The 23709-nt window shown below is 45.3% G+C and overlaps 1 protein-coding gene across 6 annotated transcripts in view; it reads left to right on the top strand.

The window, feature by feature from the left end:
* LRP1 (LDL receptor related protein 1) overlaps positions 1-23709 on the top strand; it is a 329900-nt gene that overhangs the window by 226207 nt on the left and 79984 nt on the right. For all 6 annotated transcript variants that reach the window (XM_060272175.2, XM_060272177.2, XM_060272178.2 and 3 more), the window contains 11 exons: positions 5992-6196; positions 7069-7233; positions 10442-10686; positions 12364-12495; positions 14134-14361; positions 14656-14830; positions 15306-15400; positions 17249-17398; positions 19245-19388; positions 19803-19928; positions 22144-22275. In XM_060272175.2, coding sequence (XP_060128158.2) covers positions 5992-6196; positions 7069-7233; positions 10442-10686; positions 12364-12495; positions 14134-14361; positions 14656-14830; positions 15306-15400; positions 17249-17398; positions 19245-19388; positions 19803-19928; positions 22144-22275 — 1797 coding nt within the window. The remainder of the gene's footprint in view (positions 1-5991; positions 6197-7068; positions 7234-10441; positions 10687-12363; positions 12496-14133; positions 14362-14655; positions 14831-15305; positions 15401-17248; positions 17399-19244; positions 19389-19802; positions 19929-22143; positions 22276-23709) is intronic.

Genomic DNA, 23709 nt, shown 5'->3' on the forward strand with positions numbered 1-23709 from the left:
GTAGGGCACCAGGGTGCAGCTGGGAGCGGTCCATCTGCAGGGAGGCAGACTCAATAGAAATAAGAACTGCCACCTTTAGCTTGGCTGTGGCTTTCTAGAAAGTGACAGCCTTTTTGGTAGGGAGCCTGATTTGATTAGCCAGCCCATAGCCTTCTCTCTTGTTCTCAACAGCTGCATCTAAAATGATGTCTTAGCCTTCCACATTGCCCAAGGCTAATATATAGATAGATAGATAGATAGATAGATAGATAGATAGATAGATAGATAGATAGATATAGATATAGATATAGATATAGATAGAGAGAGCATTTCCACCCCACCTTTCCTCCAAGGACCTCAAGGTGGCATACATGGCTCTTACTCCGTGATAGCCAGCCACTGCCTCTCAGCCCTTAACCTGAGTGTGCATTTGAGCCCTGGTCTCCCAGGTCCTAGTCTGATACTCAGCCACGACACCACTCAGATTCACCTCCTGACCAGAGTTTTGAGTGAGTTCTGAGTCATGCTTGCTGGAGGCCCAACTACCGGTACTTATGCATATGTTACGTTTTATCCCTTGGTTGCTGCATTGAAAGGGACTGTGCACACATGTGTATGTGTAGCTGAAGCCTCATCTTAGTGAAATGGGAACAGGTGGCCGCTACCTTAGAGAAACTGCAGTTTTAGCCTCGGGGAGGGGTTTTCGAATTGCGGTCTGTGGACTACCAGTGGTCTGCAGGCTTCATTCAGGTTGTCTGCAACATTCATACTGATTTTTAATTGTATTTTAATTGCTTTTTCTTACGTTGTATTTTATTGCATTACACTTTGAATTTTATGGAAAGAAAATTGTAATACAATTAAATTAAATGTAAGAAATTAAAGAAGCGATAAAAATGCATACATTTAAAAACCATACAGCATCTAGCACAGGGCAGCACAGTTGCTGCAATAGGCAGAAACATAATTATGTTCTGTACCATGACCATAGCTGCCAAGTTATCCCTTTTTTACAGGGATTTTCCCTTATGCTAAATAGGCTTCCTCGCGAGAAAACGGAAAACTTGGCAGCTATGACCATGACCCTCAGCAATTTTCAAGTGGTCAGTGCAGGAAAAATGGTTTGGGAGCTATTGCCCATGGGGAAATACTTATATAGTTAATTAAAACATTCCTACCCTGCTTTTCAGCCAGTAAGGCTCTCAGAGCAGTTTACATTAGAATAAAAGCAAGACAGTTCTTGCCTGCAGGCTTGCAATCTAAAATACTTGACACAGAGGAAAAGAGGATGTGGAGGGAAGAGAAAAGCATTAAATATTACGTTTGTTTCTTGCAATGAAAACTTTAGAACCAAATCACATACAATCACTCACTTGGCATTTGGGAAGAGAGCCAGCAAATGAATTCCTGAGCCAATTCTCGAACATCCCACTTGGAACAAACTCAGAGGCACGTGTTGACCAGCTCTTTTCCAGAATTGTTGGTTCTTTTTATTATAGCTGGTTACTACAACTATGTATTTTCTCTCTGCCACAGATTCCCTCTGCCCCATAGCAGATCTTACAGGGGGGCAAAGGCCAGGCACCTCCCTAGCATGTTACACATTTTTATTTGCCTTCAGGGATAAGAATTGGAGAATGACTGGAACATAAATGGCTGAGAGACATTGGAAGATGTGAGGTTTTTAAGGGAAATGCATTCAAATGTAAAAGGCACTGCTAGGGAGGGGGATGGTACTTCTCTGCCCACCGTAGTCTCCAGTAATACTCCTTTACAAATATCCTATTACAGTACAGTAGTTGTAGTCCCAATATGGCCAACTATCACCCAGTTTCAAATCTTCCATTCTTGGGCAAGGTGATTGAGTGATTGGTTGCTGAACAACTCCAGGCACTCCTGGAGGATACAGACCATTTGGATCTCTTCCGGTCAGGATTCAGGCCTCATCATGGGACTGAAACTGCCTTGGTCACACTGGTCGGTGATCTCCGGCAGGCTAGGACAAAGCTGAGAGCTGTTTCCTAGTTCTGCTGGGTCTCTCAGCGGCTTTTGACACCATCAACCATAACATTCTTCTGGACCGTCTAGAGGGGTTGGGAGCTGGGGGCACTGTCATACAGTGGTTCCTGGGCCGTGTTCAGAAAGTGGTGGTGGGGGATGAGTGTTCAGACCCCTGGGCTCTCACTTGCGGGGTGCCTCAGAGCTCTGTCCTCTCCCCCATGCTTTTCAACATCTACATGCAACCGCTGGGAGAGCTCATCAGGGAGTTTGGGCTGGGTGTTCATCAGTATGCGGATGATACCCGGCTCTACCTCTCTTTCAAATCAGAACCAGTGAAGACGGTTGGAGGATGGATGGCGGCTAACAGATTGAGGTTGAATCCTGACAAGACAGAAGTACTGTTTGTGGGGGACAGGAGGTGGGCAGGTGTGGGGGACTCCCTGGTCCTGAATGGGGTAACTGTACCCCTGAAGGACCAGGTGCGCAGCCTGGGAGTCATTTTGGACTCGCAGCTGTCCATGGAGGCGCAGCTCAATTCTGTGTCCAGGGCAGCTGTTTATCAGCTCCATCTGGTACGCAGGCTGAGACCCTACCTGCCCGTGGACTGTCTCGCCAAAGTGGTGCATGCTCTGGTTTTCTCTCACTTGGACAACTGCAATGCGCTCTATGTGGGGCTACCTTTGAAGGTGACTTGGAAACTACAACTAATCCAGAATGTGGCAGCTAGACTGGTGTCACAGTGGCCGGAGTGGGCTACTTCAGAGTAACGACTCTACACCGCTCTGCATTTTATCTTTTTATTGGTGCTGCGTATTTACAGTGCTGTAGGCAGTGCTATTTACAGAGACACATCTTATCCGCTAGAATCAGAACCTCCGAATGGCGTTTGGCGCGTTTTCCTCCAACACAACAACTTGGGGAGACCCATCCTCTTCCCCCTACGTTTTCTGCGCAATTCCGGAGTTGGGGGAACAGGTCTGCCCCCCTTGCTTTCCCCTTCCTGTCTCACCTGGGGCGCTGGCTCCGCTACCCTGTCTGAGCCTCGGACCCCACTTCCTGCTTCCCCACTTGAGACGGAGCTCTCGCTGCTTTCCCCTGCGCTCGGGGATGGGCTGGAACTCAGGAGGGGAGGGACTTCGCGATATCCCCTGTCCCTCACATCCACCCCCCTTCCAGGCCCCCCTTCTCCTCTCCCGAGGGGCTCCAAGGGCGTCGGTGACGACTGAAAGCCTACAAACTCCGTGCTGTCCGAGCCTGTTGGTGTGAACACCTCTCCCCAATCCCTTGAGCTCCCTCCTTCCGCCTGAGAAGACTGAAAGCCCAAGAAGTCCGTGGCGTCCGAGCTGGTGGGGGTAAAAATACGCTGCCAGTCTGCCTCTTCCTCTGACAGGGTGGACCTCGGAGACACCCATACCTCTTCCTCCGGGTCCTCAAACGCCGCTTCCCATCCCCACGGTGAACTGCTCTCTGCTACCTCCTCCCCCCCCTTTCCATGTGCCAGGGCTTGGGAGGGCTGTTGGGGGAGTGGCTTCTCCAGAGACCGTGGGAACCAAGCCCGCTTTGCGCGCGTTGCTTGCTTGTCGTTCCACCGGGATTCCTGTCTCACCCCCACCGCCAGAGCCGCTTTGCTGAGCTCATCCATGCTATTGGGCTTTGGACCTCTCGAGAGCTCATCCTTGACATCCTCATGCAACCCCAAATAGAACGCAGCTTGCATCGGAGGCGAGTGCAGTTCCCACCCCAGTCTGTGCACCAGCATGGTGAATTTCGCCCAATATTCGGGAACTGTCATTTTTCCCTGGCGTAAATTATGCAGTTCCTCTTTGGTCTGGTCCATATGGCTATCAGACGCATACATTACTCTTAAGCCTTCTAAAAATAGTTTGACATTCTTCATGCAAGGATTTTTTGTCGCGATTAACGGTCTGAGCCATTCCCTTGCTGCCCCGGTAAGGTGTTCCACTACAAACGCTACTCTGTGCGCATCATCAGGGAACTCATCATTGTGCAGCTCAAGGGCATACAAGATCTCAGTCTCAAAGCCATGATACTCCCTTGGATCTCCGTTGAACTTGCTTACTAGGGTCCCTGCTCTCCTTCCTGGCAGCACTTGGAGTTGGGGGGCCCCTCCCCCCTTGTTTTTCTCTGCATCCAACTTGTTCTGGAGGTCTGCCGCTACCGCCCTTAACTGCTGCTCTTTTTCCTGTAGCGTTCTCACCTGTTCAGCAAGGTTTTGGCAGTCCTCCTTGACCTGCTCTGTTTCTTGCTTAGCCGCCTTTAATTCCCCCTGTGCCTGCATGGCCAGTTGCTGCAGGTCCTGCTGGGCTTTCTCCGCGATCTGCCGCCATTTCTCCGCTTCTGGCGCGCTCATCCCGGCAACTCCAAAGTAGCCCAAAAAAAGATTCGGAGGTTGCTGTCACAGTGGCCGGAGCGGGCTACTTCAGAGTAACGACTCTACACCGCTCTGCATTTTATCTTTTTATTGGTGCTGCATATTTACAGTGCTGTAGGCAGTGCTATTTACAGAGACACATCTTATCCGCTAGAATCAGAACCTCCGAATGGCGTTTGGTGCGTTTTCCTCCAACACAACAACTTGGGGAGACCCATCCTCTTCCCCCTACGTTTTCTGCGCAATTCCGGAGTTGGGGGAACAGGTCTGCCCCCCTTGCTTTCCCCTTCCTGTCTCACCTGGGGCGCTGGCTCCGCTACCCTGTCTGAGCCTCGGACCCCACTTCCTGCTTCCCCACTTGAGACGGAGCTCTCGCTGCTTTCCCCTGCGCTCGGGGATGGGCTGGAACTCAGGAGGGGAGGGACTTCGCGATATCCCCTGTCCCTCACAACTGGTGACTGGGAACGGCTGCCAAGACCGCATAACATGCCAAGATCTTGAAAGATCTACATTAGCTCCCAGTACGTTTCTGAGCACAATTCAAAGTGTTGGTGCTGACCTTTAAAGCCCTAAATGGCCCCTTCCAGTATACATGAAGGAGCGTCTCCACCCCCATCGTTCTACCCGGACACTGAGGTCCAGCACCGAGGGCCTTCTGGTGGTTCCCTCACTGCGAGAAGCCAAATTACAGGGAACCAGGCAGAGGGCCTTCTCAGTAGTGGCACCCACCCTGTGGAATGCCCTCCCACCAGATGTCAAAGAGAAAAACAACTACCAGACTTTTAGAAGACATCTGAAGGCAGCCCTGTTAAGGGAAGCTTTTAATGTGATGGATTACTGTATTTTAATGTTTTGTTGAAAGTTGCCCAGAGTGGCTGGGGAAGCCCAGCCATAAATAAATAAAATAAATAAATAAATGTTATTGTTGTTGTCATCATCATTTAGCCCTGTCTCAGCCTCCTGCTGCTATACCTTTCCAGGGGGTTGGGATAACAAGAAAAAGAAAAAGTCATCTACCCTCAGGCAGGAGATACAGAAGTATAATCAGTTGTACCAACAGGCTAAAAAACAGTTTCTATCCGTGGACTGTTAGGCTGCTGAACAGAAAAGAATAAAGTGCAACTGACTTTCGGGATTGGTGTGTTGTGCGACAAGCACACAGAGTGCAATGAGATTGAGTGTTTGAGTGTAGGGGGAGGGAGGCTCAGTTAATTTCATTATACACAGGTTGTACATTGACAATAAAGGTGTTGTTATTATTATTATTATTATTATTATTATTATTATTATTATTAAAAGGCAAACATTGGATTTGGAACACAGCATGCAAACCTAGCTAGTAAATAAGGAAATTTGGGTTGGAAACAAACAGCAGAAGGCACACCTTCTGGAAGTATGGGAGTCTGGAATGGAGTAGCCACCAAAATAAATGGGATCAGTTGCAATTTGAGGGAAAGGCAAAGCTGTAGGTTGAAGAACAGGACTCCAAGTACAGGGTTCAGAGGGCTGCAGAATTGTGAACAGCAGTATTAACTATAAAGGTGGAGCTTGGCTAGGAATGGCTGGTGTGAGATCAATAGCTACTGATTGCTCCTATGTTCCTCCCATCTTTCTCACAGCCTTGACCAGCTTTGAGGTGGTGATCCAGTATGGCCTGGCCACCCCCGAGGGACTTGCTGTAGACTGGATTGCTGGCAACATCTACTGGGTGGAGAGCAACCTGGACCAGATTGAGGTGGCTAAGCTTGATGGGACCATGCGGAGTACTTTGCTGGCTGGGGACATCGAGCACCCTCGGGCCATTGCCTTGGATCCACGATGCGGGTATGGCGTTGAAAGGAATGGGGCTGAGATGGGGGATGGGGGTGCTCTGCCACAGCTTGCCCAAACAGATTTGGGCAAAACCTTTCTGAGATTCACTGGTAATTCGTAGCCCATTATTCAGTGCCTTTTGCCAGAGGGAGCAAGTAAATGAAGTTGTGATTCTGAAAACATCTGGAGGTCTAGGACAGGACTGTGTGCATTCATTTTATCTAAGTGCTGCAAAAGCATGTACAGTGGTATCTTGGTTCTTGAATGTAATCCATTCCAGGAGTCTGTTCGACTCCTGAAACGGTTCGAAAACCAAGGCACGGCTTCAGATTGGCTGCAGGAGCTTCCTGCACTCAATCGGAAGCTGCATCAGACATTCAGCTTCCAAAAAACTTTCACGAACCAGAACACTCACTTCCAGGTTTGCGGCGTTCGGGAGCCAATTTGTTCGACAACTAAGCCATTCAAAAACCAAGGTGCCATTGTACTGTCAGCATTGGGTATTGCATTTTCCATAGAGAGTATATCTTTTAATTTGCCTGTCGAAAGAATTCTGTGATACTTCACATCAATTTTCTGAACTTGGCTCTCTTGATTATGGGGGCTGGGGGGTGAGTGGAACGCATATCCCTGTGCATAAAGGTGGTGAGAACACTGCTGAAATAAGGCATTGCCCTGTTTAACAATGCCCAGCAGGGATGTTTCATGCTGTTCACCTTTGTTCCTCTAAAGACAGCTATAGATAGTTGGAAAGGATATTAATTGGTGATTGATAGCCAGTCTCCAGACAAAGGCTTAGTATCTCAAGGCAAAAGCTGCCAAGATCTCAGCTCTCGGGCATGTCTGCCTCATCACTTGTATACCTCCTTCCTCTTTCCTCCCAGGATTCTCTTCTGGACAGACTGGGATGCAAGCCTGCCCCGCATTGAGGCAGCGTCTATGAGTGGTGAGGGCCGGCGTGTCATCCACAAGGAGACCGGCTCAGGAGGCTGGCCTAATGGACTCACTGTTGACTACCTGGAGAAGCGCATTCTGTGGATAGATGCCAGGTGTGTAGTGTCCCTCCACCAAATATTCTCCAGTTTAGATTTTTGGGTAGTAGCTAGTAATTTTGGTAAAATGGACATCTTTCTGCACAAAAAGCCTGTTTGGTGCCATTGTTTCTGTTGCCTGATATGTGTAGGTTGATCGAGGCATGTGTGTGTGTGTGTGTGTTTTGGTATGGAATTTGTGTATTGAGTAGGTGGAATCCTATTTTCTGCACAACTAAAAATATCCTTGGTCTGCCATAGGTAGCTTTGTCCTGGGCTTCTTTGCGAGAAGGGCAAGATGTAAATTTAGGAGGAGGTGGAGTTTGTGTGACTATTCAGTATTTGAGTAGAGAAGAGTGTGACATCCCCTGTAATTGCATGTAACATTCCTGGAAAAATTTATAATGCTCCTGTCGTTGCATATACAAGCCCGAAACCTGCCTTTTGCATATATTCAGTTTTTGGGTAGGATATACGGGGTTTTTTTGTCGATAATAATCATAGCCCATTTGTTTATATACCACATTTTCTACAGGTCTGTGCTCCAAGCCATTTATTTTAAAAAACAAACAGTCAAGTACAATCTATATACCGTATATAAAAATGTAGGCATTGCGCGCTCACAGCCTTTCTCCGTAACCACTGAACCAAATTGCATCAAATTAGGACAAAGATCTGGAATTAAATTTTTCCCCCAAAAAAGCACAGCTTTCATACCTTAAATAGTGATTAAACGCAAAAAAGTGGCGCACAAATTAGACATCACCAGCAAAAGCTCTGAACACTCCAGCAGCATCCAATAGAAAGGCAGATTGCACGCTGTCACCAGGAAAAGCTTTGAAGGGCAGCGCCATATAATGACATCATCAACCGAGCAACTGAAACCACCAAGGTGGCCATTACCAGACCCCTAGGCCCCTGCCAGGCTGCTAGGCCCCCACTAGGCCTTGGGGGGGGGAGAGGGCAAGCGCCCAGATCGCAGGCCGCAGCACGGCCTTTGTTTTATGTAGGCCCCTGTCAGGCCGCCAGGCCCCCACTAGGCCTGGGGGGGGGGGAAATAACCCACAGCAACACACTTGGGGGCACGGCAAGGGTTTTTACTTTAAAATTTAGCGGGCGTTGTGTCACATGCGAGGCTCCGGTGGCCATTTTAAGTAAGGGCAGTCGTGCCCCTTTTAACCTAGGCTTTATATTACGACTAATTGCAAGCCTCTGCGTCTTTAAAAAACCCAACAACCATGCACTTTCTCTTCCCAGTTTAAGTCCTCAGATATTTGCAGTGGCTAACCCCCCCCCCCCCCCAATTTACAATCTCCTACCTTCCCTTTGCCACTTCCTGGGTTTTTTATGGAAACGAACAGCTCGGGCGCTTCGGAACTCGCCTTCTGTTGCTACGGGGCTGTGGGTCTTCGCTATTTGATTCCCTCCCCACCCTCCGGTCGGGATTATTAAAGTAGTTCTCTGGGTCACCTACTCCAAAATTAGAAAATCCAAATAACACACACACACACACACACACACACACCCCAAAACACACAACAACGCCCAAATCATACAATACCCACCAAAATAAATGGCAACCCCAAAAATAAAATTAAACAATAATAACTTCTGCTTCTCATGTTCTTATTTTTTTAAAATAAAAAAATTCCTTCAGTAGCACCTTAAAGACCAACTAAGTAAAAATGTTCACAATGGAGATACAGGGGGGAGGGGACAGCACTCCCCAGGGAAAACAGAAGGAAGGGTATCCTACCGAAACACAGGGATGAGTCAGGGGGTTTGAGGGAGGAGGGGCGGGATACATCATGGATCGGGACAGGGTGGGGGGAATCACAGGGATGACCCACAGCAACACGTGGCCGGGCCAGCTAGTAACCATTAAAATTATAATATTTTTATAGCACAAACAGTTCCACAATTAACAATTCATTGATAATATATCAAAGAAAATTAAGTGAGCATAAAGCATACCAACAGTCTAATTGATATCCCAAAGTAATCTCCCCTCCTCTCTGCTTAACTTTTATATCTAAAATCAAAAGACCATAAAACTCTTCACAGCAGTTCCTTTACAAAAGAGTCTTAGATCAAGAGGATCAGATGTGAGAGGTGGAACCAGTCGTCCTAGGATGGCTCTCCCCCAGACCCCTGGGCCTATTACTCTGAGCCTTGGGTATACTGTAATATACTATGATACCCACTCATACACATTCATTTTCTATCTCACAGTAACTGTATGAATAATTACAATATTAGTGTAATCAATCCCTGGATGTAGAAGTACAGTGGAACCTCTGTTTACGACTACCTCTGTTTATGAACACCTCCGACCCAGAAGTGTTTGCATCCGGGTTCCGCGGCGTCAGATGCGCAGATCACTTCTGCACAGCTCTCATGCACAGAAGTGATCTGCGCAGTGCGTGCACAGAAGCGCTCTATAGGCGCTTCGCGCACGCGCAGAAGCGTGCCTTCGGGGAGCGAATACCTCCGTTTACAAACGCCTCCGTGGAACGGATTGCGTTCGTAAACCAAGGTTCTACTGTAATAAATTGAGTAGTAGGTCCTAGGGTAGTATAATAATTTTTTGTGTGTGTGCGCGTGTGTGCAGTTAACAGATCCAAACAGATTATATGAATATTATGGCCAGGTTTTGAAAGATTGATTTCATGCCAGCTTGCTTTCTGAAATTGAAAGCCAGAGACAATCCGCATGAGCAGATTGTCAGCAGATACTGAAGGTTCTTGCCCTACTTCCTCTCTGCTCTGCTCTTTCCGCTCTCATATGGCTAGTGTTCCACTTCCATCTTGCACACATCAAACATCCTGCTTATAGCTACTTGCTCCTTCTGTGCCCCATTCCAAGCCACTGCCATAGGAGGCTCTTTTGGCTGTGCCGCTGCCCAGTGAAGTCCAAGGTATTTGGGTCTTCTTGGTAGTTTGCAGAACTCGCTCCCCCTGGAGGTGTGTCTGATGCCATCATTGCATGTGTTCTATCAGTGGGTGAAGACTCACTTCTTTTCCCAGGGGTGAGAATGATTGTTGTGAGCAATCACCCCACTATCTTCTGCAGAGTAAGGAAAAGTGAAGTTTCATTGTGTTGTTGTTTTGATTATTGTTTAATTTGCAAATGTTTATTGAATTGTTGTATCCTGGGTGAAGAGTCGGTAAGAAATGCACACAAAGAAACAAAGAAATTAAAGGAAATCTGTCCTGTTCCTCCACAGGTCTGATGCTATCTATTCTGCCCTCTACGATGGTACAGGCCACATTGAGGTGCTCCGAGGGCACGAGTATCTGTCGCACCCCTTTGCTGTCACACTTTATGGTGGTGAGGTATACTGGACTGACTGGCGCACGAATACCCTGGCCAAGGCCAACAAGTGGACCGGCCACAATGTCACTGTTGTGCAGAGAACCAACACGCAGCCCTTTGACTTGCAGGTCTACCATCCCTCTCGCCAGCCTCTAGGTGAGCTGTGACAAGGGAAAGGCAGAGGAGGAGGGCACCGCGGGGAAATTCTGTGAAGGCAGGTAGCAGGAGGCAGGCTGAAGCTTCCTTTGCTCACAGCTACACTTAGATTGGCAGATCCAGTCCTGGGTTTCTAAACTCTGAGAGCTTGGATGCAGCAGGATAGCATGCAGCAGTGGTCCACTCCTGGTGTCTAAATGACAGGGTCATAGGAAGTGGTCTTTTCCCAGGTGAGACTATTTGTCCAACTGGCTCAGCATTGCTTACTCTTTCTGGCATCAGCTCTCCAGAATCTGAGGCAGGCAAATTGTCTGTCCCTCATCCTTTTACAAACCAAAACCAGACACGGCAGAGACTGCACTGGGGACCTTCTGCATGTAGAGCATGTGTTCTGCAACTTAGCTGCAGGACCTCCAAAAAGAAGAAAACCTCAGGAGGTGATCTTAGTTGTGAGTCTTGATTCATAGGAGAACAGAAAAAGATGCCTTTCAATATATGTCTGTCTGTCTGTTTTATCTTTTAAGTTGCTAATCAACCAATAAATTGGATAAATGAAATATTAAATATAAATTAATCCTAGGTCAAGCTGTTCGGTCCACCTAGCCCAGTAATGTCATCCTGGACTGACAGTGGGTTTCCAGGGGAAAAGTAGCTTTTCCCCAGTACAACATGGAGATGCTATGACCTGGGAGCTTTTCTGTGAAATCATGTGCTCTGCCAGTGAGCTACAGGCCTTCCCAACAACCAATTTTCTCGTGCCTGCTTTGACCTGCAGATGGGACTTGGATTGCCCCTGTAACTGGAAGGGAGGGTCAATGGGCTGTTGGAGTAGGAGAAGCCACAGCTGGGTCCTGTCTCGCTGCCTCAGGGGTCCTCAAGAGAGGTAGAATCTCTTGGGACACTGTCTTGTGGGGATGTGGTGCCATTTTAAAATTCTTTCAAGGAATTTGGTTGTTCCTGTGAATAATCTTTCTTAGTACTGTGTAGTAGATAAACTCATTACCTTCTTGTGTGGTGGAGAGATGAATTTCAGTGTGTGGTCCTGGTGGCAAGAAATGCTTTGTAAGCCATTCTGAGTTAGGTTGCTGAAGGAGGTGGGGGATTTATATGCACATCACTTTTCATAGTAACAGAAGCAAATAAATGAAAAAAATAGCAGGGCCCTGCCCGCCCCCCCAGGACTTAATCTATGATTTAATGTTGGCGAGGCAACACAGTGAAGGGAGGCCAAGCAAAGGTAAACAAGCTATGCATATTGACAGCTGTAGGTGCTTCAGCTTTGTTACATAAAACCAGTTGAAAACATGATTGCAGATCCACATGAAGGTTTTAACGCAGTGTAGAGACACCACTTTTCCTTGGTGCAGAGTGGTTCTTACTGGAAATCTGGGATTTATATAGTAGGCTTTAGGGTTGGCTTTCTTACATTGTTCCTTATGTTTGCATGCAGACATGCACTTTGGACACTGTGTAAGACAGGGCTGGAGAAAGCAGAGATCCAGTCCTATGCTGCCAACCTATCCAGATCTCCCTTTCCCAGCCAGATTTATGTCACCTGTGCCTTGGCCTTCTCAAAGGAGAGCTATGCCTCACCCTCTCTTTACAGAAGGACTGTTCTTTCAGGAGTGGGGTGGGGATCTTAACCTTTTCTCCCCAGCACTTTGTTTGTTGTTGCAGCTCCCAACCCTTGTGAGGCCAATGGAGGAAAAGGCCTTTGCTCTCACCTCTGCCTTATCAACTACAATAGCACCTACTCCTGTGCCTGTCCTCACCTGATGAAGTTGGCCAAGGACAACGTCACATGCTATGGTAAATGAAGAATGGAGGGGCTTTGGTCCACTCAGTCCTAGAGATCCACCCAAAGATTTGGGGCAACAGTGCAAAAGTGTATCATCTTAGTTGGCTCCTTGACCCTGTTATTCCTACCTGCTTTGCAGACAGATATGGTTTCCGCAGGTCCTTTGGCCTTTGGGAATGCAGTACAGAGAGTGCGCAATGAAAACCCCATGTAGGCACACTCCAAGACATATCCATTAAATCCATGGACATGTAGACAGTGGGTTCATCCACTCCTTGGCTTGGATCCCAGACAGATTGCAGCATGAGGGATCAGCTGCAAATGAGAATAGGAGCTTTTGAGCAGGACCCTTTTGCCCTCGACACACATATAGATATACCTGGATGAGTCTCAGGTTTGTTTCCTCACCCACTCCCCTCTTCTCATTTAGTACAGCCAGGAACAGTGAGGAGAAGAAAAGCTTTCACTCCTGTTTTTCAACTAATCAGAGTTCCTTGTTACATCTAAACTTGGGGAACTCTGGTTAGTTCAAACAAGCCAGGGTCAAAGTATGATTTATGATCCTTGCATATTCATTAACCAGTTGAAACAATCCAGAGTTCCCTATGTTTATATGTAATGGGGTATTCTGGTTAATTTGAAAGTGACAGATTTTTCTAACGTCGTCATCACTCTTTGTGTTAGAGGAGGGAGTGTATGAACCCTAGGCTTATTCGTTTCTGGCCCTGATAATTGAAAGCTGTTTTAAACTATTGTCTTCGCCTTTAGGTTCTACAGAATCATATTTAGATACTTGGGTTGTTTCCATAGCAGTGTGTGAAAGTACATGCCAAAGTCACATTAGAATGACACTACATGCAGACATGAAGGGCAGAACTGGTCCTGCAATCTTGCCATTCTCTGAGCTTGTTGCCTTACATGTAATTCTCACCTTAGGCACTGAAATACCTTGGAACAAAGCAGCTATTGTTTTTTATTTCACTTTTAACAGTAGGTTGCTCAAGGCAACATTCAGGATAAAGAGAAAATAACAGGATCTCAGTGAAAATGTATAGAAGTCAATTTTCAAGAAAAAGGATTGTAAAAAAGTGAAATGCTAGAACTAGTTGAAATGTAGAAAGTCATCCCAAAACTGCTTTGTTGGTTGTTGCAGATGTAATGGGGGCAAGGGTCATGGAAAATATTGTCTTTGTACCTCTAAGAACTCGAAGCTACCAACATGAGTTTGACCAAACCGCGGGAGGCAGTGGAAGACAGGAGTGCCTGGTGTGTTCTGGTCCATGGGGTCATGAAAAGTTGGACACAACTAAATGACTAAACAAACAACAACAACACCTCTAAGAAGGAGTGATGTGATAAGAACATGAGAATAGTCCTGCTGGATCAGGCCAAATGCCAGCCCAGATGTATTTTACGATTAGTAACTGCTGACAGATAGTTTATCAACTAAATGCTGAGGGATTGTAGAAACAAGCTAGCTGCAGTTTGAGGCCTGAGCAAAATGGATTAAAAAAAAATGGAGTTTAACAGGTCAATAACAAACACTTCCCCTTCATTAGTATCCAGCAAGCAAACATACTTTGTATCTGCTAAGCCCTGACTGGAGTGAGTTCCCATTATGCATTTTTGGCCTTTGTCTCCTTCTCCAGAGTTTAAGAAGTTCCTGCTCTATGCCCGCCAGATGGAGATCCGCGGGGTTGACATTGACAACCCATACTACAACTACATCAACTCCTTCACTGTTCCCGACATTGACAACGTCACTGTAGTTGACTATGACGCCATGGAGCAGCGGATCTACTGGTCAGATGTCCGCACACAAACCATCAAGCGGGCATTCATCAATGGGACAGGCGTGGAAACGGTTGTGTCTGCAGGTGGGGACTGCCTGTCACTCCTTTTCTTTCCTTGCTTCCTCCCTACAGCATCCCTGCAGTACATGCTATCCTTTGGAATGGATTTGTCAGATGGATTTAGAACCTTTTGTGAAACGCAGTAGTCAAGTGGAAGACGTTAGCATGCTTACCTTGTTATAACCTGTGCTATATGAACCTAAAGCTCTTGCAGCTTTTCATCTGTGCTCTACAGGCGCCTTCCTTTTTTTGTTGCTGTCTGGGCTTTACCTCTGTCTACCCTCATTTCACAGTTTCTCCACCCTCATTGCCTTGCAGACCTACCCAATGCCCATGGCCTAGCTGTGGACTGGGTCTCCAGGAACCTTTTCTGGACAAGCTACGATGCCCACAAGAAACAGATCAATGTCGCCCGGCTAGATGGCTCATTTAAGAATGCTGTGATTCAGGGACTGGACAAGCCTCACTGTTTGGTTGTACATCCTCTCAAAGGGTGAGTCTGGCAGAACAAGAGATTCTGTAGAAAGAAGGTTGTCAATAGGGTTAGAGTTTGAATGACAGCTCCAGGATAGTATAGTGTTGTTTTTCTACCAAATTAGCTAGTTTTGCTCCCCCCCCCCCCCCGGTAGCTCTATGTTAATGTAAACCTGTTCAGTTTATCTGAACTTCTGATTCTCCAGGTGTTTGGGGCACTTTGATTTAGTAAGTGTACTCTTGAGTAGTATAAGGAGAGCTAATCAATTGCAACTCATGAATTGGATTCAACATCTGGGGGGAAATTAGCCTGGCATCTCCTTTTCCCTTGTCCCAATGATTCTAATTAAGGTGTGTTAAAACAATTTTGCTCATAATTAGACCTGCAAAAAGGGTTAATAATTGAGCCTGCAAGAAAAATAAGTTGTAGTTGAACTAGTAATAATAGTAGTGCTAGTGATAATAAGTGGTCTTCCTATTTGCCTCTGTTACAGCAAACTCTTTTGGACTGATGGAGACAACATCAGTGTCGCCAACATGGATGGCAACAATCGTACCCTGCTCTTCACAAACCAAAAGGGGCCTGTTGGTATGGAGACTGTGGCACTCTGTTGTATCCCTAAGAACTTAGTCTGTACCTAATAGAGGCAGAACTCACTGCCCCCCCCCTTAGTATGTTGGTGTCAGATTGAATGCTGCAGCTCTTGGCTCACTTCCATGTCTAGGATTGTCTGTGATGATTGGAATAAACCTGGGCCAACATAACCCACTGAAATCACAGCTCTAGTGTAGGTGTAGTGAATTTGTGGCCTGCCCAGATGTTGCTGAACTCCAACTCCAGTCCTCTTTGTCCATTGACCATGCTTGCTGGGGCAGGTTGGAATTGTAGTTCAGTCACATCTGGAAGGCCAGTTTTCCCAACTCTGCTCTAGTGCATCTGAAAAGGTTGTATTACCTTCACACAACAGGTATCAACCACCTTCATCTGTCAATGTCCCCTCCTAGTATTTGTGTGTTTGTTTCCCTTGTCAGGTTTCTGTGGGCCAAAAAACTCAGTTCACATTCTCTCTAGTACTGTGTTCATTTTATTTATTTATTAACTTACAAATACTAACTTTTAAAAATTATACCCCATTTTTGGGGGAACTTCCTCCACGAAGCAGCCTACAATCTAAATAAAAACCAGCTTCACCTGACAATAAATTATAAAAGTATAAAATACAGTAACAAATAATAAACCAGAATAAAAAGCAAAATACTGGAAAAAGTATAATGCAGATTGTAAAAGAAGTGTATTAAGATATAAAAATGAACAAGAATTAAAACTGCAAAAGGTGGCTTTTGCAGTTTTAATTCTTGTGCATTTATTTACAGAAAAAGAGAAATGGAAACTATGGGCAACCTTCGAAGAGAGGTACACATTTCCCTTTTGCTGTGAATAAATCCACATGCACTGGCACACATGAAATTCATTGCAAACATTGCAAACATTCATCAAAACACCAATGTAACCCTCACAGAAATAGTCATGCTTTTCTGTGGCCTTCAGCCCATATTGCAAATTCCTTGTCATTTCTGGATATCTAGCCGCTCTCTGAATTCTGCAAAAACCTCACCCCTAGTGTTATGACTCAGTTTGGGGATTGGAACAGGATTGTTAATCTTTTAAACCAAAAAGTGTGTGCCAACATGATCAAGCCTGCAACACACAGCCCTGGATCTTTCCTAGCAAGGGAACATATTGGCAAATAACTGGACCAAAAACAGATGTTCAAAAGTTTGGTTTCCCTACCAGATTTTACATTAGCTACAGGTATCCTAGTGTAAAATTAGTATCCTCTCCCCAGTGGAAAGTTACACTTGAAAAAGGAGAAAATGGGAATTGGAGAGAAGGTTATCCTACTCTAATCCACATTCACGCATTCCACAAGGATGGAATGATATGCATCCGCATAAGATCCTGACCCGGGATTGCAGCAAGCAAAAATAGGAAAAGGGTAGGTGTGAGAGAAGTTGGTGCTGGCGACATAGGCTCCAAGGCCCTGTGTATTAAATAGCAAAGTCCAAAATGCCCACATCACAGTTCAGCTTGATTCTCAGACCTCACCATCCACCATCCCCTGATCTTGCTTCTTTGCTTTTCAACCCTCTGCAAGGGGGAAAAACACACACATTCACATTCCCCAAGTATCGTTGGTGGCTTATGAAAGGACAGGGCAAAATAAGGGTTGTGGGTTTTTTTAAGGAATGTGTTAGTTTAGAAATCGCATGTGGACAGACATACGAATGAATGTGCATGAAGCTGACATGGACTGCAAATAGTCTGAATTGCCCATCTCTAATGCACATTCACAGGCTGTAATTAACACAGCCTGCAGATTTCATTGATGATGATGCTGTTGCTCCTCCTTCATGCTTGGCTATTCTCTCCTAACAGGGCTTTCCATTGACTACCAGGAAAGCAAGCTGTACTGGATCAGCTCTGGTAGTGGTACCATCAATAGGTGCAACTTGGATGGTAGTGGCTTGGAGGTATTGGAGACCATGAAGAACCAGCTACGCAAGGCCACAGCATTGGCTATCATGGGTAAGAGTCACAGTGCTGAGTTTGGGAGCTATTGCTACAGCAGTCTGGTAAGCAACCGCGAGAAGAGGGCCATATATAAACATCATATCCATGGACTTTTCTATTGGCTGTTTTTTTGGGGGAAGGTACAATGCATGTGAATTGTTTAATGCACATTACACATTTTTTCTCTCAAGTCTGTGCTTCTGTTTTGGATGAATTTCATTTTTCAGACAATTAAGCAGCAATTTTCTGTTACTGAGAAGATGCTGTTCTACCTCCAGATAGAATATTAGCTATTTTTGCAAAGGGTATGAATTTTTCATAGGCTGCCACCTTCATCCTTAAAGTGATAAACATTAATTTCCTTCCATCAAGTTTTATAATGAGAAATAAATCCACTTTTCCCGTTGAGACCTTGGTTCACATCATTAAATCTTTGTACCTGTTCTCATTATAATATCTGTTGGAAGCAATTAAACTGTAAAATGAAGATCCCACTGCTGTATTTTGTTTTAAAATTTAAGCAGCTACCTTTATATGTTTGATGGCTATTTATCATATCCATTTTAACATCAGTTGTAGTTTATGAAAAACTTGGTACTCTATAAATCAAATACTATTAAGGCACTGCAAAAGATGAGCTTCCAGTGGGCTTCTGCTTGGGGATTTCTCCCTCTCCCCCTACACCCCTGAAATTGGCTATGGGGGGGCAAGAGAACCCCCAAAACAGCGCACAGGGGGAGGAGAGTGGGGATCGTTCTGTCTGGCAAGCTGAAACGTTGAATTCCTTCCATTTATTTTAGCTTTTCTCAATGTTTTTTAAAGTGTCATGCTTCACCTGGGATCCCTGTTCTACGCACGCATGCGCACAGCAGTGCCAGGAAGCCATTATATTTGTCACAGCTGCTGCAGCAGTGATGTTTAGAAATTGAGGCTTAAAGGATCTTTGTTGAATGCTAAATGGGTTTTACCAGTGGTGTCATCAGGGCAGGGCTTTGGGACAGAGGTCTTATCCAGCAGATTGACCTCATAGTAGTAGTAGTAGTAGTAGTAGTAGTAGTAGTAGTAATATTTCTAACCACAGCCTCCCAGATGCCCCTATCCATGCCCGAGCCAGGCACATGGGTGATGGCTGGCTCCTATTTTTTGTAGAGCCGTGAACTTTCATCATTGAGTCAGTTGCATCAATCATTTAAACCCATCTTAATGAAATAAAAGCCACTCTGATTATTTGTGCAACACATTTTTTAAAGAATTTAATTAGATAAGAAATATTATTTACAAACTACAGGTGGTGGGTGGGCATTTCCCCTTCTCATACACATAGGAGGAAATACCTCTTGCATAGGGGTGGCACATGCTGTGACACAGTGCCAAGGGCCTTCTGGCGGTTTCCTCGCTGCGAGAAGCCAAGTTACAGGGAACCAGGCAGAGGGAGGGTCTTCTTGGTTGTGGCACCCGCCCTGTGGAACGCCCTCCCACCAGATGTCAAAGAGAAAAACAACTACCAGACTTTTAGGAGACATCTGAAGGCAGCCCTGTTTAGGGAAGCTTTTAATGTTTAATAGATTATTGTATTTTAGTGTTTTGTTGGAAGCCGCCCAGAGTGCTGGGGAAACTCAGCCAGATGGGCGGGGTATGAATAATTTATTATTATTATTATTATTATTATTATTATTATTATTATTATTATTATTATGTACAGGCACCCTTTAATCGAGAGACAAGGAACCTGTGGTCCTCTGGGTGTTGTTGGACTCCAAACCCCTTGGCCACAGTGCTTGTGATTCCTGTGTCAAGTTCAGCCAGAGTATGCCCTGCCTGCAAAGGCAAGCTACATAATCTTCATCTCTTTCTCTCCCAGATGATAAACTCTGGTGGGCTGATCAGGTTTCAGAAAAAATGGGCACCTGCAACAAGAAGGATGGCACAGAAGCAGTTGTGTTGCGCAACAGCACCACACTGGTCATGCATATGAAGATCTACAATGAGAGCATTCAGCTGCATGGTAAGCTCTTGGATCATAAAGGACATTATGCAAGGGGAGGGCCTGAAGAAGCATCGTGGGAAAGTGTGAGCATTGATCAGGGCTCACGGTGGTTCCAACTCAGGAAGCAGAGAATCGGTGATGGTGTGCCAAGGCTCACATACTGTATGGAAAGATCTTGCCTGCAGTCTCATAGGAGACCAAGCTTTGGATTTGGTGCTGATTCAACAACATTAAGTATTCACTGCGTCACTTCAAGCTCCTTGTATGACTGTCTTAACATGCCCATAACGTTCACCCTTTTTTTCTGTGGCCATGGTGAAGCAAGATGGTCATGTGTGTGGTCACCTGACAGTCAAAACTGAAGCCTGGTGCTGTCTGGCTCTGTGTCCGTAGTGCCCACTTAATTCCATTATTTCACCTTCACTGTTGCAGGTACCAACCCCTGCAGCGTGAACAACGGTGACTGCTCCCAGCTGTGCCTTCCTACTTCAGAGAATACTCGATCCTGCATGTGTACGGCTGGCTACAGCCTGAAGAGTGGACAACAGTCCTGTGAAGGTGAGGGGACCCCAGTTGACTCCTGTGGGGTTTGAGGAGAGTGGTCTGCAGCTGTTAGACCTGGCTCCTGGGAACTATGTTGCTCTGTATACAGTATCTTGAGTGTTTGTGTAGCACAGCTCCACCTGGTGGCTACTGTTTGCAGCTCAAGCTACAATTGCCCTGCGTTTGTCCTGGTTAATTATGGAGCTGTCCATGTACTAGTGTGGCACCAAATGTACATTTGACAGGGTGCTGCAGCCAACCCCGGATCTCTCTTCCTTTAGGAGACTTGTGTTTCCAAACACATATTTGTCTCCCTCACATACTGTATTTTTTGTGTAGATAATGAAATGTACAGTAGGTGTACATTTAATAAAAAAACAAAATGTGGAAGATCCTTAAGATGCAAAGGGCAAAACATAGAATTGCCTGGCTAGAAAATGCCTGCAGGAGGCCGCTTGCCCAAAGGTTTCTTATCCTCCCTTTAGGGCAGCTGTGGCTGCATACAAACAAAGGCAAATGGACCAGAGGTCTTCCTTGATGTGCACTTCCTTTCCATAAGATAGTTCAGCAAAGTGAACATATTCCAAAATTCTCTTCTCTTTTTACCTTCTCTGAGTAGGTGGTAGTTTTCCTCCCTAAGATGTAAAGATGCACTATGGGAAGCGCCGAACGCCTCCCCCTGCAGCTCATTTCAGTAGTGGAGAATGCAAGTGGTACCTGCAGTAAAATGCTCAGCCCCTGACAAGAGTGCTTCTGTTCAGGGAGCCTCCTATGTTCTCCTTGATGCTCCCCCTCCCTGGCTTTCCATTTTCCTTCCCAGCTTCTTCCAACATTCAATTGCTATTAAGCATTCTCAGTCGTCATTGGGCTGCTGGATTTTGGTTCCCCCCCCCCTTTTTATTTAAAAAGAGACATTGTTTTGTGCTTCTTGAAAACCTCAGTATGCTGGTACTTCTCTTTTGTTTCTAAGTCATCTAATTTTGGCTACACAGAAGTTGGTACTCACTGCCTGAGTTTTCCAGTGGAGGGTGATGGATCTCTTCAGAGGAGTCTGCTCTCTTCAGGCAGTTTGACACCCCTGACAATGTATTTTCCCCATGGCCCATTTTCTGAATTCCCTTCTTCTTTCTCAGAACCTGAAGCTACCTACATTTGCTGTCCTTTCTGGAGAGAGGCAGCTATTACAATATTTTGTATACTTTGTCTATATTGATTATAATGTTGTGACTTAATGGATTGTAAGCTACTTTGGACTTTCCATTGAGTGGAGAAAAGCAGGGTACAAATGTTAAACAAATCCAAAATGAATTCCTATCAGCGGCTGCACTTTGAGCGTAGTGTAGGGGGTGTCAGAGGGGCTGTGGCCCCAGGCACAGATTTTTGAGGGGGCACAAAGCAGGCACCCCTATGCAGGTGCCCGCAGTGCAGTGCAGCCCGGTGCTCCTCTCCCCATGTCAGAGGAACCAACACTTGCAGATAGGAGCACCGAGCTGGGAAGTCCCAGGGGCGCCAGCATGGGGCGCCTGGTTTGTACCCGCCAAGTGCCATTTCAGCTGGCCAGGCTCCGATATGGGGCAGGGCCGCTCCGGCAGTCTTGCCGATGAAGGCTAGGGTGCCCTGGTGGGCTCCTTCACCCTCTGTGTCCTGCACCCTTACGTGCATGCACCCACATACCCCCAGTGTGCGCCCAGCCCCGCCTCAGGTGAGCTCACACAACACCACTGGTTAACATTAATTGATTGGTTGATTAAATAATTATACTCTAACCCATGCAGAAGGCTAAAAGTAGCTTCTACACTTTTGCTAATGTCTTACTTTGCACCAAAAGTTTTCATAAGCTATTAGGTGTGGGTGGGGCTTGTGGAAATAAAGGAAGGCAAACTAAAACTGTCTTTTTCAAATGAAAGGAGGTATATAAATTATTATTATTATTATTATTATTATTATTATTATTATTATTATTATTATTATTCTCTTCTCTCTGTCACCCCCCTTCCTTCAAAGTAACACTCTCTGCATTCAAACTATATGCTCAGACATTTATCTACAGCCCTTCCCCATTTCTTGTGAACTTGTGCTAGGTTGGACCACTGGTTCACCCAGCTCATGACTGCCTCCTTTGGCTGGCAGCAGTTCTCCAGGTCTCCACACATTGAATCTTGGCCTCTCCTGTGTGCCCTGTGCTGAGACTCCAGTTTGTGACTGTTGGATTTTTCTTTCTTCCATGCAGGTGTTGGCTCTTTCCTCCTCTACTCTGTGCATGAGGGTATCCGGGGCATTCCACTGGATCCCAATGACAGATCTGATGCTCTGGTGCCTGTCTCTGGGACTTCACTGGCTGTTGGTATTGATTTCCATGCTGGTAGGTAAATGCTTAAAGTAGGTTGACCCCTTGTGTCTGGAGTAGATATGGATAGAAACATTTGAATGCAGACCTCCCTAACTCTGCACTTTCTGAATGAAATACATGAACCAAAACTTTTCTGTCCTGCATTTCATTATTTTAAAAAATTCCACCCAGATGCAAATACTAAAAATAATGCATATATTAAAGAAAATGATGTTTGGAAACGCTTTGCATTAGGGGAAATTGCTCACAAAGTGCATATGTTAGGTAGAGATGGGCAAGTATATCAATTTCTTTTTCTGTCAGTTTCTTATTTTTCTAATCTTAAATTCACTTCACTGCATTTCTTCATCAGTTTGCAATTTTTTAAAAAAATCACAATTTTTTGTGCACATTTCTCCTACTACATGTATTTTTAATATAATTTTGCCAAACATCTGCATTGTTTGCAAGCAGTTTTCCCATACGTTTGTGAGCATGCACATTATTTTTGCTAATGTATGCACACTCTCCTTAACATGCACATTTTTGTATACATCTGTGGGTTGGAGAACTGCACCACAGAATTCAGAGAAGTGCAAATATCGAAAGATGCAGTAATTGCACTTTGATATGTGTATTGGTGCAAGAGGTGCCAATTGGTGCAATAGGTGCCAAGTGAATTTCTTCCCCATCCCTAATATTAGGCAAAAGTGTATTAACATGTATGTCTTAGGAGAAATGCACTCAAAAATGCACACACATTTTTGTGCAGAGGTTTGTTTCTTTGCTTAAATTGAATTGTGGCAGTGGGGTGAATTGAATATTGGAAAATTGAGAAATTGAGGGATTTGTACATTTGTGCTTTGAACTCTGGACTCCTACAGTGTGTCCTCAGCTGTGCTTCTGGTGAGCCATGTTGTCCTCTCATTCTCCAAGTCTGAGTTGAGTGTGATTCCATTTGGAATGTAGATGAAGAGGACCTTTTTTTTTTTTAAATTTTTTTAAAAAAACTTTATTTCGAATTTCAAAATATACAACAAAAGAAATAACAAACTTAAATGAGATAAAATCCATCATTTGCATAAATACAACCCCCCTTTACCCTCCCTCTCCCACCCCTCCCCTCCCCTCTATACTTCCCTCCGCACTATTTGGACTTCCTTTTTCATTCTTGTACTCACTCGTGCATTTTCTTCCAATATAATTCCACTTTGCTATTTAAATTCCCAATTAGTTATTTTTGTTTTTATTCCCTTCATATCCCCTAGTCTACACATGCTAACATATCTTCTTTCGAACAATGTTTCCTCATATACTCATCATAGCTTTCCCACTCCTTTCTTAATTTCTGCTTCGACTGATTCCTTACAGCTGCTGTTAATCTTGCCAGTAATAAATACTCGCTCAATTTATTTATCCATTCTTCTACTGATGGTATCCTAGCAGATTTCCAATTTGCTGCTATTA

Source organism: Zootoca vivipara, chromosome 2, assembly GCF_965207765.1.
Source record: "Zootoca vivipara chromosome 2, rZooViv2.hap1.1, whole genome shotgun sequence".
Lineage (NCBI taxonomy): Eukaryota > Metazoa > Chordata > Lepidosauria > Squamata > Lacertidae > Zootoca > Zootoca vivipara.